Raw genomic sequence first — 15840 nt, 5'->3', positions numbered from 1 at the left:
TTTTCTACAACATCAATAGCCAAGGCTCATACTAGGCGCTCTCAGCAAATTAAATCAGGGATATTCAAACCATAGATTGCGTCTACTACCATGGAATAACTGAAAAGAAATAGTTTCATTGTGCACAGAGTTTAAGAGCAAAAGGTTGGTATAATACATGGAAGAATTTCTCGTTTACTTTATTATCCAGTGATACAACATTATGCAAGCCTTGCTTCTACACATGGAAGGAAGAATTTCTCATTCTTTTATCCAGTGTATTTAAATTTTTATACAAACAGAAATGGCCCCTTAGGGAAGGGAGAAAAAAAAAAAAAAAAGGTTACACAATGGTAAGAGAATTCACTACTGGATTTTATATCCTTGCCATTCATATATTTCTTGAATTACAAAATTCTCTGCTTCACTTAAGCGTTTCTAGATGGCAATGGGACACGCTTGCGGTATTCTGCAAGAGCCCACAATGGATATATATTTCTATATGCTGCATAGTGTAACATACAATTCTTCATGAACACTCCAGTGATTTCCTGCGATAAAAATATGATAAATTGTTATAAACACTAGCACTATTCAAGCATATACACTTCCATATTGTTTTGTTACTTGTTTTTCTCTTCTAACCTCTTAGCACCCATTTAGATTATTTTTCCAGGCTAAATGTGTTCATATTGTAACATGCCAATCTCCTTTCTTCTTCTTCTTTTCTACTCTATTATTATTATTAATTATTATCTTTTTCATGTTTTTGATTGTTTGGAGCTATATATGTAAGTTAAAGATATGTACCTGTTGAGGAAAATCTCCATCTTCCATTTGAGAATTTATTATCAGCTTTGCGGCACGGTGAAGAGGTGTTGGGTCTCTTTCAGCCTATCCCAAATAAGGTTTTAATATGAGAGTTATGAAATAAAAGCATATGAAAAGATAGTATGAGAGGTATAATGCTACATTTTCACACTACTAACTGACCTGTCCAGAATGAATAAGACCCATCATTGCCCATGCAGTATGCACCAAATTTGATCGGTTGCCTTCTAGAGGAACATATTCCTATATAATAAAGGATAGAGAACTTTTTATCAAAATTATCTAGCATCTACAAATTCTCATCAGTACAAACAATAAGACATTTCTTTAACTTCTTGATCCACAATAACATAGCTGACCAAAAGTTTACCCTTACATAACAATTTGGGAAACAATGTGGTGTGTGTTGTTAAAGATGGTTGTACTTTTAAAAAACATTGATGGAATTAAAGATATTATGAAAGTTTACCAAGAAGCACATTCCATGTCGAAGCATTTACCTTTTTTGGGCAAGAGAGATAGCTTTCTCCCCAGCCACCATTATCTCTTTGTGTTCTAAGTAGGAAGTCAACACCTTTGCGCATAGCTGGACAATTGTTGTAACTCTTGCCAGCAGCATTTAGACCTCCAAGTGCAAACCATGAACCATAAGTGAAGCAAACTCCCCAATTTCCATACCTGTCAAAATGCTTTATCATGTAAGTGACCTTTTGTAATACTTCTTTTTTATAAACACCAATCATTTCGGACATATATAATAAACCGGTAGAGGAACAAACCATGAACCATCTGGCATTTGTATGTCTTCAAGGAAGCATGCCGCATTTTTAATGAAGTTTTCAATCTCCTTTATCCTATGCCCGGGGTATAATTTTTTAAACAAAACTAAAGCCTGGATTGCTGATGCAGTGCATTCAACATACTCATGCTCAATAACAATATCCGCGAAGAATTCAGTTGGATTAAGCAGCTGAGGGGGACAATAAAAAATAATATTCCATTAATATATGTCAATGAGTGAATTTAATGGCAATTAGATAGTTTCAAAGTATTTCCCAAAATAAAATTTCAAGGTCAATTCAATTTGCTGAGTTAATTACTTACTTCCAACCAATCTGATGCTCCTGCTGGCTCCCATGCGGCTAAACCACCATTTTTACTCTACATTAAGCCATAGAATAAAGCATATTGATCTGAACAGAGTGAAATACTTAAGAAATAAACAATGTACTAGAGGGAAATAAAGCTTCCACGGTTTGTGCAAAGTGACTTTCAAAAGCCTTTAGAGTTTTATCATATTATTTAATTGTAATGGTAGCTACAACCGGAATTGGAAAAAGTTTAGGAGAAGAAGCTTTAGAAAACAAAACCTATTGCATTTGGAAAAGTGATTTTCTTGTAGTTAAAAAATTTTAGTTTCGTAGTAAAACCAAGGGCATTCTGGATTTCCTATTCATGCTCACATGTGCACAATAAGTATTCTTGAAGATACAACATTAGCTAACTTACTCCTTACCTGTAGAGAAAGTAGGACGTTGACAGAATCGTAGAACCGCTCTGGTTCCATTCGCTCACCAACAATCTCTGATGGCATCATTGAGAAAAGCAAGCAACACTGTGAAATAGATTAAATTTGGTGAGAAACACAACGATTATGAATGAGATGAAATACTTGACTTTATTGAATCATGTAAGCAAAGTAAATTACCTTCAAACCTTCTGCAGTGCAATCAGATACTTGCCATCCATGATCTTGATCAGAGAAGGTCCACGAACCTTTGGAAATGTGACGGTGCATGCTTTTAAAGTCCCCAGAAGGATTGTCTTTGACCTTTTTAATTTTTCATGGAAATTGTAATAATTAGATTGAGTGAATACAGGATATTTGTATGTATGTGTGTGTGTGTGTGTGTGTGTATAAAAGAAAAAAGGCCAAAAGGTATGCTTGATTATTAAGGTTAAGAGATGGTAAAAGAATTGAAAAGCAAACCTGAGATTTCTTTATGAAGTCATGTCCTCTTGCGAGTGTTGGTCCAATTTCATCAACAAGATTACTAGCAAGTAATGCTTGAATGGCAAAACCAGTATCCCACTCTTGACTACCAAAACTCTGCAAAGTATCAAAATTAGCAAGTACTTATTTTCTTGCAAGGTACCTCAGCAATTATAAACTTAAAACCTGAAAACCATAGGTCTAGGCTTATGCTAAAGTTTGAATGTATATATTGGTGTACATAGCCAACCTTAAAATAGAAAAATTTAGGGAATGTCTTCTTACACAGTTCATTATGAAGTGAAATGTAAATCTTCAACATAGGGAAAAAAAATCTACAAATGTATTGCTAAATTTAACTACTGACCTGCATCTTTATTCCATCTTCAGCAACCCATATGTAATCTGGGATCCTAGCAAGATGTTTCTTGAAATAATCTCCATTTGGATCTTCAACCCAACAAGCAAGCATACATAGAACCTGTTCAAAGCATATGACATTAGGAAAACTGTTTCATAGCCTAAGTAGATGCTCACCATTGCTTTTCTTGACTGTAAAGTTAAATTACCTTTTCCACACATCCAATGGTAATGTATCGACTATTCTCATCTTCATAATGAATGTGCTTCATTGTTACTTGAAGAGCCTTCTCTCTGACTAACTTGTTAAATGGCCAACGAGTGAGAAGAGGCTCTGTGAATATGTATAGACTATCCCAAAGCAAATCTTGTATCAGAGGGTGGGGATAGTAGATATCCTCCTGTAATAATAGTTTTACAATCACTACATTGGAAGAAATATTTAAAAACATTGCTAGCAAAAAAAAAAAACCAAGTATCAACCACGAGGAGAAAATTGAGGTAAACTCACTTGCGCACATATATGACGCACACTCTTCCAGTTTATTTCATTATAAGGTTCATTGTAGAGTTCCTCCCTTAATTGAAGAATGAGAGGTGTGATTGGGCTAACAAACCTTTTCCCATATAAGTATGACATGGGCATGTACACCATCCGGCAGTAGCACCACATTTTGGCTACATTTGAGGGGCAAAGCAATTGGTAAGCCATAAGTAAAATAAGCATTTTGAATGTTGAAAGTTTTATTGTGTAATTTCAAAAACAAAAACCAGTAAAACTTTGTTGTAACAACTTTAAGTAGAGATGACTAATTCAAATAGAAGCAGTAAGTAGATATTGTACAAACCTGGATGCATGGGAAGGAATGAAGGAAGGATCCAAAATTCTGGGGGCATTGGATTGCTTCCAGTCCATTCAAACAGACCAAGTATCTAGAATAAAGGAACATTGCATAGTTGAGTTATTTATCATATAATAGGTATCATACAGAGTGTATATATTTGAAACTTAACCTACTTATTTCCAAATTGGTAATACGAGTATGATAAGATTTTAGTTTACAATACAAATTAGTTTTAGTATGTAAGTCTTTGAGATGTGAATTTTACTGAACATGGTCATACCGAAAGCCATGTCTTTCCCCAAGAAGGTATGTGTGTTACTCCACCATGATCAAGGATCCATTTTCTTGCTCTTGCACTGGCATTGTTCTGGCCACCCTCAAGTCCTTCCCCGAGCATACGCATACAAATGTAGCTAAGAGTTGTGCAAAACATCGTGCTATGGCCCTCTATGTGGAATCCCCAACCACCATCTTCGTTCTAATAATATACAAAATTTACAACAGAGTAGTTATAAAGGAAAGTTTGAACTACAAGAAAAAAGGGAAGTAACAAATCTAGCAGAAACTTTGATTCCGTCTTTACTATTAACATTTAAAGCTTCCAAGAATATGTACCTGATGGCAATACAGGTATCGAAGGATTTCTTTTTGATGCTCAGCGGGGAACACGGTATTAAGATGTCCTGTAATGTACATACAAAATACCTGCATTTTTTTGGATTATATGCAAGACAATTAGCAATTGAATCAATCTGAAAACTATAATAAGTCACAAGCATGCATCTTATAATCTAATTGCAGAGTATTGGAAACAATAAATAATGCATAGTCATATCAATCTTTTTTTTTTTTTATGAACCATAGTCAAATCAATCTAAGATGCTCTAGGAGTATACATTGCATGAACCGGAAGATATTGTATCAATAAGCATGATTTGATATAATTTGTTTATTTTCGTGATGATTTAGTTCAGTATAAGAAAATGTTTCTCTTGATGTATTTTTTGTAAGCAAGTAAGCCAAAATGTGTGTTTCAGAATGATAGTAATAGATGATAATGATAAAACTCACCAAGGGGGGAAGGAAAAACAATGGGCCAGCATTTTCAGCAGGCCAATGGCCATCGCTAGCCTGCAAGGTTGAATAGAAATGGACAGCCCTCCTCAATGCAGTTGTCGCATTGTCATATGTGATTTCCTCTCCATCCTTAATCTTTACTGGGGGAATTGTTTGTTTAAAGTTTTTCTCTCTCAGAAACTGCAATTATTTTGACAAAGAAAGATGACCTTATAAGTGTCAACAAATTTATTAAGCATTATAATCAAATATCACCAAATTTTGAAACTTCATAGATTATCATGTATCCACAAGTAGAATTTCATTTCCTATAACAAACAGCAAAAATAGCTTCATTGCACTAATAATTTAATTTAGTAGACAAAAATTTCACCTACTATATGTCACCATTTCACGAGAGCACTAAAAACTACCAAGGCCATACTATTTTTTTTCCCAAGGAAACTAAAGCAGAACAATACCAGTTACTATTGTCCACCATTTAAAAGAGTAAGCAATGGCATCTTTTTGACCAATTCACATGAGCACTAAAAAAAAATTGAGACCATGCTAGTTTTTAAAGGAAATGAAGTCAAAAGAATACTAGGTACTTTTTTTAAATAATGAAATAGAATACTAAAGACCAATTGACTAGTTAATTTGAGTATAATATATTATACGGTTCTGCAGTCTGTTGACTACATTGCGAAAGCCATCAAAATATTCCCAATGAACGCATATGAAAAGGAAGAAGTGGTGGGAGTATAGGCTAATATGGCTAAGGTAAATTATCATTTCTGTCCCTAATGAGAAACCTTTACACTATTTATCAATTTTGCATCTAAGGTTTTAAATATGTCAGTTTAGTTTCAAAACTTTTTGTGTTGTGTCAAAGTATTCTCTACCGTTACATAAATAATGAAAAATGCTAATATGACTAACAGTCAAAATAAAAAAATAAAATTATTTTATGCTGCCTAAAATGCCATATGAGTAAAACAAACATACATAAAAGAAAACCAATCCATGAAAGTGGAAATTTACAAACTGTTTTTTTTTTTTTTTATAGGGACAAACTTATTTTTGTCCAAAGAAAACCCCAATAGATATGGGTACGTACAAAGACAACATAGTGAACATACCACATAATGGCCGACCATCAACCATAGTATAACCAATGGGGAATTTACTTATATTATCTTTGGAAATCATTTGGTAGAATATAGAATACTTATTCTTTTTTTAATTTTTTAAATGATTTTTAGGTTAAAATCCTACATTTTTATTATTTATTCTAGTAATCTCAAATACAAAATGTAATTAATAATAAAATAAAGATCGAAGATGTAATGCAAAGCTCATAACCTTATAGCTTGACTGGTTAACATTTTCTCATATTTTTAATAAAAACATTCAATATTCAAACCACCCATTCCCGAACAATCGAACTATCAAAAACAATAAAAAGTAAATATAATGTAAAGATAGCATGACAGAGACATACATGCACCTCGCCCATTCTCCAGTAAAATCATTCACTCTTAACGTGAGGAGCCTTTCTCCTCTCCTCTCCTAGAATATCCAAGGTTTTACAAACTTATAATTATCAACAAAAAAAAAAATTATGGGGTAAAATGATCAAGTTGGTTGGTGAGTGTGGCTCTACAAAGTGACATTAAAAAAAAATAAAAAAACCCCTAAATATTCAGGAACGTCATGTCTGACCAAGTCTACATTCTTTTTTCTTTTTTCTTTTTTTTGGGTAAATAACCAAGTCTACATTCATTTCATAGAAAATTGATTTGATGTAACTTCTTAGGAAAGTATAAATTGGTTCCTTCTGTTTGAACAGTCTCAGAGAAAGGAACTAATTTGATTGAAAGTGTGAGATTATGAGCGGTTCCATTCTACCCCAAAATCAATTGGTGATAACGAAGACACATTCAAATATTTTATGGCATTCGAAAGGTACTTTCCTCAAAGTATTCATGGTAACATATGAATAAATATGAAGGATTTTTTTTTTAAGAGTTTCAACCTATGGTTTGAACCTCAAATCTCTTATACAACCATCAGAAACTTTACCAGTTGAGTTAATTAAAACCCACAATAAATATGAAGGATATAAATATGAAATAGTTAAAAATATTTACACCTTCCATGCATGTTCCAAAGACAAAATGTTCACGCAATACGTGTGTGACTAAAATTTAAAGAGAAGAATGTTTGATCCAAAGACTTTCAATATTATTATGGCCCCTGATAATATGTATTCTACAGACAAACGTTAAAAATTAATAAATATTTAATTTTAAGATAGAATGCATATTTTTCAAGAAAATAATTAAATCAAATTTTAATAATTTATTGACTTACATGTATAAATTTATTGTGATGGACAAAATTTAGGTACAATACCTTAGGTGCTGTTTTTTAGGTTCTCCTCTTAAAATTCAGTCATGTGACTACTATATTAAAAAAAACACTTCCATCACATAAGAAAAAATTAACATGGTTAAATCTTAAGAAGAGAACTTAAATAACAGAACCTAAGTACTGTACCTAAGTCTTGTCATATTGTGGTTATATATGCTTTTTTAGATATATTGACATTATGTTTTAAAAAATGTATAAAAAAATAATTTAATAAAGGATTTAATGTACCTTATATACTGCTTTAGAACATTCATTAACAAAAGCCTATTATTATTATTATTATTATTATAAAAAGACTTTGTTAGTAAATGCTAAAAAAATCAATTTTTGTTTCTTTCAAAATGTAAAGTATGCAGTAATCAGCCTTTTGAATTCCTTTTGAATTCCTTTCAAAATTTAAAAAAATCAATTTTTGTATATCTCTTATTTAAGGTTTTTTAATTTTTATTTAAAAAAATTGATCTCTTAAAAGTAACTCCATATACATATAATATATCATACTTAACTATAGTATCTTCAAACCACCATTAATAAATAGTCTAATCTCTAATTTGGCTCCAAGTCTAAGAAGCCTGCTGCTGGCTTCAGGGTTTTTAGTACAATCAACGCATGATTGATAAGGAAACTGCGAAGTATTTGGTTCGTTTAACTTTTGGGTGCCAATTTACCAAACATTAATGAGAAATCAAACGTTGACTAATCATAAAAAAAAGTCCTGCTATATGTACCATAACATGTAAAGTTAAAGGTGAAATCTGTGTCTAATGCCTTTTTGCACTAAACATAACACAATTCAAACACGTATTTAATTTTTGACACGTGTTCACATCATAGCGTATTCAATGCAAAAATGCACTGCACACGAGCCTAAAATATGTAACTCAATAGCACAGATAGCAAAACTTGTAGGGGTTCCAAAACTTCCACCCCATGATATTTTTGGAATTGATAGGATGGGTAGAGAGAGATGTAGATGTATGGACCTGCATTCGCCAAAGTAGATCGCCACTGGGTTTGACTTGGTAGCGATTCCTGTAAAAATTCTGACGAGCCTCTTCAATCTCAGCTCTCTCTTCTGGAGTACCAGCTTCAGGATCAAACTCCCATATCTGCCTTCCAACAAAGTCATTGGTGCTGTAGATGTAAGGGTCATTGCCACCCTCTGCTACCTTGAGCTTCCACATTCTTTCTAATAGCTTCTTTCAATCAAGATTTGATGAAATTGATACCACTTATATCTCTCTTCTCTTCACTGTTGCATGCAACTATTGTAGTCAAGTACTAATAAATCATATATATATAGTCATACTCATAACTAATAACCAACACTAACTTTAGCATCAAGTGTTTTTTTTTTTTGTGGATTAGAATTTCCAAAAGTTAGTTTTTTGGGTATATATAGGACCAAGATCATGTGACCATTATTTAAAGGGTTCATACCTGAAAACTCTTTGATATTGATATACATGCATGAGAATTATTCAAGTGGCTCATACATGAACACTCTTTTATATAACTTCATGCTCATTTTTAAATGGTTCATACATAACTCTTTTATATAACTTCGTGACCATTTTTATATGGTTCATACATGAAAAAGTCCTTCATGATCCCATTTCACCATAAACATGGTAGAGAGAGAGAGAGAGAGCAAAATATTGTGCTTACTGCTTACCTAGATAGCCAAGAGGGTGTACCTTTCAAAGAAGAATTTGGAGAAACCTACGTGAGATATGGTAGTCAAACAAGGTAGAGAAGAAGAGAGGTATGGATTGGTTAGCCTTAACTTTGAGAGGGAACTTCTTGTGAACCAATGATTGTTATATCAAAGTGTTCAAACCCCCTCTTTATATAGATAAGGCCAGCCAAAACCCACTATGAATATGATACTCTCTCTCTCTCTCTCTCTCTCTCTCTCTCTCTCTCTCTCTCTCTCTCTCTCTCTCTCTCTCTCTCTCTCTCTCAGGGCTACAAATTAAAATATTGTCTGAGCAATATTTGGGAAATAGCTATATCTTGGTACATACATCCAAACGGTGGGATTTATGGGTTCCAACAAGACTAAAGGTCTGTTTGGAATCCATTTATTTTGTTAAAACTCAAAACTTTTTGCTAAAAGTATTGTAGATAAAGGTAAATTTTAATTGAAATAGTATAATGGGACTCATAAATAGTACTAAAAAGTGCAATAAGACCTATGAATAGTAGCAAAAATAAGCTGAATAGTAAAATAAGTTGGCAAAAAATAAGCTTACCAAACAGACACTAAGAATCTAATTCCTTCGCGAATTAATAAAATAGTAATTTTTTTTATTTAGATTCTACCCAAAAGAAAAAAAAATAAACGAAATTTCTAGTCTTCTAACATTGAAATCAATATTGATTGATGTTCCAACAAGATTAAGAATCTATTTCCTTGTTAAATAAATAAAATAGTAACTTTTTATAGCTAGTTTCTACCAGAAAGAAAAAACAAATGAAACTTGATAGCCTTGAAATCAATAATTAAAGTTCCAACAAGATCAAGGATCCATTTCGTTGGTAAATAAATAAACTAGTTATTATTTTTTATTTAGTTTCTAAAAACAAGGAGGAGGAGAAAAAAGAAACTTGTATTATTTAAATTTGAAAAAATTAAGCGAATTGGCTGGCCGCACAATTTAGAGTCTGTTTAGATACCGCTTATTGCTGAAAACTAAAAACTAAAAACATTATAGCAAAATAATTTTTAAAAATATGAATAGTACTGTGGGACCTAGTTTTAAAGTAAAATTTGCTGAATTTCGTACTTGCGTTTATCATGAATAGTGCATGGGACCCATACAAAAAAAACGCAGACACGCATTTTTAAATGTAGACGCGCAATCCAAACCATCCTTAACCGGTCATGCTTGTGCTGTGGAGGATTGACAGAATACTGTTATTGTTGTTTTTTTTTTTTGGTTGTTGTTGACTTCTTGTTGTTGATTATCAAAAAAAAAAATTTAAAAAAAAAAAACTAAAAAAAGACTTCTTGTTCTTGTAGTTGTTTGGTAGGATGAAAAGGCAACTAAATGAAAACAATAGTTTTTCTTTTTATTTTCACAATAAATCTTAGGTGGTAATTTGTTAGTTCTAATTTGAACCTATCATTAAAATTACTTTTTTGCGTATCAATAACAGCCAATAAAAACTTACCACTTAAAATTTGTTGTGAAAATATTGTGTATATAGCATTTCTCTTATAGAAAACAATCTGAAAGGAAAATTTAGACCCCAATTGTTATTTAGTATGTGAGTTAATCAAGTTAGTAATAAATTCAATTATGTCAATTTTCAATTCACAAATAATTAAAGTAAGCAAGTAATCACAAATTAATGAATGTGCACCAATCACACAAAATCATTCAAACCACTACTCGGGAAACCTTTCCAAACTTTTTATTATAATTGAAACACAGGTATGACGGGGATACATACATACATACATACATATATATATATATATATATATATATATATATATATATATATATATATATATAAATTGAATTCAAATTTTACCTGATGTAACTCTAAGCAATGCTGCATCATCCAATAACTTGTTATTAAATTTATATTTTAAAAATCTTACATTTAGATTATACATGTTCTATATGTTTTTAACATGCACGCTAATTTTTCTACAAATCAAACGTTATTTACCATTTAATCCAAAAACTCATATTTTATGCAATATTTTAAACTATAAAAACTTGAATTTAAACAATTGATTAATAATATAGCTATTGCTCTTTAATTGCCTTGAAATTTTGCAAACATGGAGAATATACAAAGATAATGTAATCTAATAGTGAATTTGTCAAAATTTGCATCCAATTAAAAACTATTGAATGATGTAACATTATTTAAAGTTACATCTAGTGTAACTTTGTAACTTTGGTATGACTTTAAGTAATATTGCTACACATTTTTTACATCATAAATTTATAAGAAATCTAATGGTAAAAAAATATCATTAAATGTTATTATTTTCAAGGACAAAAGCATGAAATTAGAGTTAGAGAGATGGCTTTGTTGTTGGCTGTATTTAACGGTGTTGGCTGTATTTTACTGAGGTGGTTTTTTTTTTTTTTTTCCTTGATGTGTGTGTCTACTATTGGGTAAGAACAATGTTTTTTTAAAAAAGGATTGGGTTGTTTGTTTGGGTAAAATTGGTTGGATATTTTTGTTATAGAGCTCAATTTTTTTAAGCTCGTATATTTGTTTTAGATTTTAAATCTATATATATATATTGGTCTTTAAATGAGGAAAATGCTAGAGTTACAAACCATTTTTTTACAAATTACTGATATGATAAATGATTATTAGTATGTAAAAAAATTATGAATTCTATAAAAGTTATTGGATAGTGTAACATTAGTATAAAACATTTTATTCAACGTTATGATTTTCAAAATATGAATTCTATAACAAATTATTGGGTAGTGTAACATTAGTATAGAATATGTAATTCAAATGTGAGATTTTCTAAATATGAATTACATTAGGTGTAACTTGATCCTAATATATATATATATATATATATATATATATATATATATCCATGAAAATAATCAAAATAATGACAATGCTCAAAATACTAGATAATTATGGCGGTATAACCTGCCAACTTGATTGAAAATAAAATGTAACTTACAACCCTTAGTCTTGTAATCAGATGGCAACCCCAGTTTACACTTGTATTACCCCAGTCGGTTCTTACATTTGTAACCAGATGGCCTCAGTCGGCCTTTATATTTGTAATTATATGGCCTCAGTCGGCCTTCTCTTTTATCTGTAACTTACCATCCCACCTCCCTTGTTATTGTAACAGAGCCCTAATAGCCTGATACCCATCCTAGGTATACTGTTACCAATTCTTTGGAGATTGGGGATGGACGAGGTGTAGGGCTTGGTGGTAAACACTGAAATCCTTCCCGTGCTTCCTATGAAATGATAATTTTTCCATAGGTCTTGGGATATATCTAGGATTTCATTGTTAAAGTGATTCCTCCAACAATCTGCAAGAGCATATGGATCTCTGTAAGATAGATAGGAGTTCCCTTCATACCATGGTCCTTGGTGTGAATACTCATTAATGAGTATTAAATGCCTGGAAGGCTGAACTATCATCCAATTGTCTCTTTCCCACTATGGAATTGTGCTCCAGCACCTGATTGAAACAAAAGGACTCTTGATCTTTAAACTCTTAGAACTTGACCACTCAGAAAGTGAGTCTCCCAGTAGTTCTAGTGACCAAGAGATCTATCAGTTGAATTGGTCATCCTCTGAACCTTCTAGAGCTCCCTCTAGTGCCTTCAGTGGCCCAGATGCACCCATACCATGCAAAGATAGTTGTTATAGGAACAAAACTATTAATGTTCTTAGTAAGCAGGAAGAGCTTATCTTAGATCTCATTGAACAGATCGAAGATCCAGTCATCAAAGCTCAGAAGCTTAGCAAATTCCATGAAACCTTAGTACAGGAAACCAATAAACCTGAACTAAGGATCCAGGAACCCAAAGTAGATTTAGAGAAAATCTACAATAGGTTCACCAAATCCAAGAAGGAAGTTACAGTCAATGACCTTCAAAAGGAAGTCAAGGAAACAAAGTCAGAAATTAGAACCCTTAAGCAGGAACTAACCATTCTTAAGGTTGATCACAATTTTCTTGATCAAAGAGTGAAATATTTGGAAAATACTTCTCATCAAGGTAATGAGGAAGGTCCCTCATTCCAAAATCCTTCTAATGAAAAAGTTGATGAAACAGTTAACCCTACAGCAAACATGGTCCAAGAACCATCCAATGAGAAGTTCTTAGATACCATCAGAAGGATTAACTTCTAGAAATGGCATTCCAAAGTCAGGATTGTCATCAGCAAAGATTTTGAATTTGAGGTCATAGCCTTAATAGATTCAGGTGCTGATCTCAACTGCATCCAAGAAAGAATCATTCCCTCCAAATATTTCAAAAAGACCAAGGAGAGATTGACATCCGCAAGTGGAGGAAAAATGCAGATTGAATTCAAAATTCCAAAAGCCCATGTTTGTCAGGACAACATATGTTTTAAAACCACATTTGTCATTGTCAAGAATATGACAGATAGGGTCATCTTAGGAAACCCTTTTCTATGTTTGTTTTATATTTTCACAATAGACTATATATATATATATATATATATGATGTGACTATTGGTGAAATAATCTGTTTACACAAGGTTAAAGAAGAGAGAGAAGAAAAATATGACATAAGGAATTTACGTGGTTCGGTAATATGCCTACGTCCACAAGAGGCGACAGAATAAAGTTTCACTATAACTTTGGAAATTACAACAATAGCTCGAAGACACTCTCACACAAACCCAAACCCCAAATACACCCTTGGTTCTCTCACAAATAAATAGAGAACACCCTATTGTATTTAGACAAAGTTGCAGAACATTCTAGCTTCTTATCTCGGGTGCACACACTTAGAAAAAGCTCTTTGCTATCTCTCTATCTCACGTAAGAACTCTCATGCATCTTCTCTCAAACTCACCATCTATTTATAGCTAGATGTTCAACCGAATTACTAACAATTTCAGCACATGAGACTTACTTGGTCAAAGAAAATGGCAAGCATTTATTTGCCAAAGAGTCATCCATTTCGGCTATGAAGAAGAATGCATGAATTTAGTTTATGTCAGTGTTGTTCCTTGCCTTTTTCTTTGACAATTCATGAAGAACATTTAATGCAAGCTCTTGAATTTCTTCACGCATGAAATTGGTTGAATATCATGCAACTTTCTGACATGGGCATGCAAGTTATTTAATGGTTTGTTGGCTAATGTCAAGCCACTAATTTTGACAATTCAAGCCATTCCAACAAATCTCCACCTTGGCTTGAATTGTATCAAGCTTCACAAACTAAACTCTTTAATCGCCTCCACCTCCCTTATGGGCTATCACAAGCCACAAGTACTGATCAAGTCTAAGCAGTGCTTGAACTTGTTTGTAGGTACCGGCTTCATCAACATATCAGCTACATTCTCTGAAGTGTCAATCTTCTCAAGAATAATTTCTCCGGTAGCAGTCAACTCCCTTATTTTGTGGAATCTTATATCAATATGCTTTGTCCTAGCATGATAAACCTAATGCTTTGCCAAGTAAATGGCACTTTGACTATCACAATGCAACTAAACTCCTCCTTGGTTCAAACCAAGCTCTTTGACTAGCCCTTTCAACCACGGCGCTTCCTTTGCAGCTTCAACTACCGCCATGTACTCAGCTTCTGTAGTAGACATGGCTACTAGGGATTGTAGTGTGGATCTCCAACAAACAAGCTCTCCTGACAGTGTGAACACATAACCTGTTGTAGACCTTCTGTCATCTATATTGCCTGCATAGTCTGAATCCACATATCCTACCATTGGATTATCCCCATGTTGCCTCACAAACAAGATCCCATATCCTGCAATTCCATTTAGGTATTTGAATATCCACTTTACTACATTCCAGTGCTCTCGACCTGGGTTTGTCACGTACTTACTAACAGCACTCATTGCATGAGCCAAATCCGGCCTGGTGCAAACCATCGCGTACATTAAACACCCAACTGCACTTGCATATGGAACCTTTGACATGTCTTCAATTTCCTTTTCATTTTTCGAGCACTGACTACCAAATAATTTGAAGTGATTCGCCAATGGGTGCTTACGGGCTTAGCATCTTACATGTTGAATTTTTCAAGAACTTTTCTGATATAGTTCTTCTGAGATAACCTCAGCTTTCTTGACTCCCTATCCTTGTGAATCTCCATTCCCAAAATTTTCTTAGCAGTACCCAAGTCTTCATGTCAAACTCTTTGCACAACAAAGCTTTTAACCTATCAACCTCACACATGCACTTAGCAGCAATTAACATGTCATCAACATATAGTAACAAGAAAATATAAGAACCATCATCAAGCATCTTAACATATATGCATCAAGCATCTTAACATATACGCATCAAGCATCTTAACATATACACAGCAATCATACTCATAATGGGTATAACCAATCTGAATCATATAGGAATCAAACCTCATCGTAGTCAATCACATGTCTTTGTAAATATCCCTTTGCTACAAATCTTACTTTAAACCGTTCTCCTTCCTTTTCTGATATTGCTTCCTTCTTTTTGAACACCCACTTGCAACCTATCGGTTTCTTTCCCTTTGGAAGTTCTACCAACTCCCAAGTCTTGTTCTTATTCAAGGACTCCATACCTAACTGGTGGTCTTATATTGCGTTTAGGCCGTTCTGGTATCATGTTGTGATCTTCTTGATCACTATTGT

General features: G+C 32.9%; 1 protein-coding gene across 1 annotated transcript; it reads right to left on the bottom strand.

Moving 5' to 3' along the window:
- Positions 1–404: 404 nt before the first annotated feature.
- Positions 405–9224, bottom strand: LOC142636475 (beta-amyrin synthase-like). Its single transcript, XM_075810712.1, has 18 exons — positions 9176–9224; positions 8484–8752; positions 5080–5265; positions 4624–4713; positions 4289–4486; positions 4012–4096; positions 3675–3841; positions 3373–3564; positions 3171–3284; positions 2801–2920; positions 2519–2641; positions 2327–2425; positions 1915–1971; positions 1590–1780; positions 1311–1488; positions 973–1053; positions 790–873; positions 405–530 (listed from the first exon to the last, which is right to left on the bottom strand). Exons 2-18 carry the CDS (start codon positions 8682–8684, stop codon positions 408–410), a joined length of 2289 nt encoding a protein of 762 aa, XP_075666827.1. The 5' UTR covers positions 8685–8752; positions 9176–9224; the 3' UTR covers positions 405–407.
- Between the last annotated feature and the right edge of the window lie 6616 nt (positions 9225–15840).

The sequence above is a fragment of the Castanea sativa genome, chromosome 5, assembly GCF_040712315.1.
Source record: "Castanea sativa cultivar Marrone di Chiusa Pesio chromosome 5, ASM4071231v1".
In the NCBI taxonomy this organism is placed as follows: domain Eukaryota; kingdom Viridiplantae; phylum Streptophyta; class Magnoliopsida; order Fagales; family Fagaceae; genus Castanea; species Castanea sativa.
This window is presented reverse-complemented; position numbering and strand designations above follow the sequence as displayed.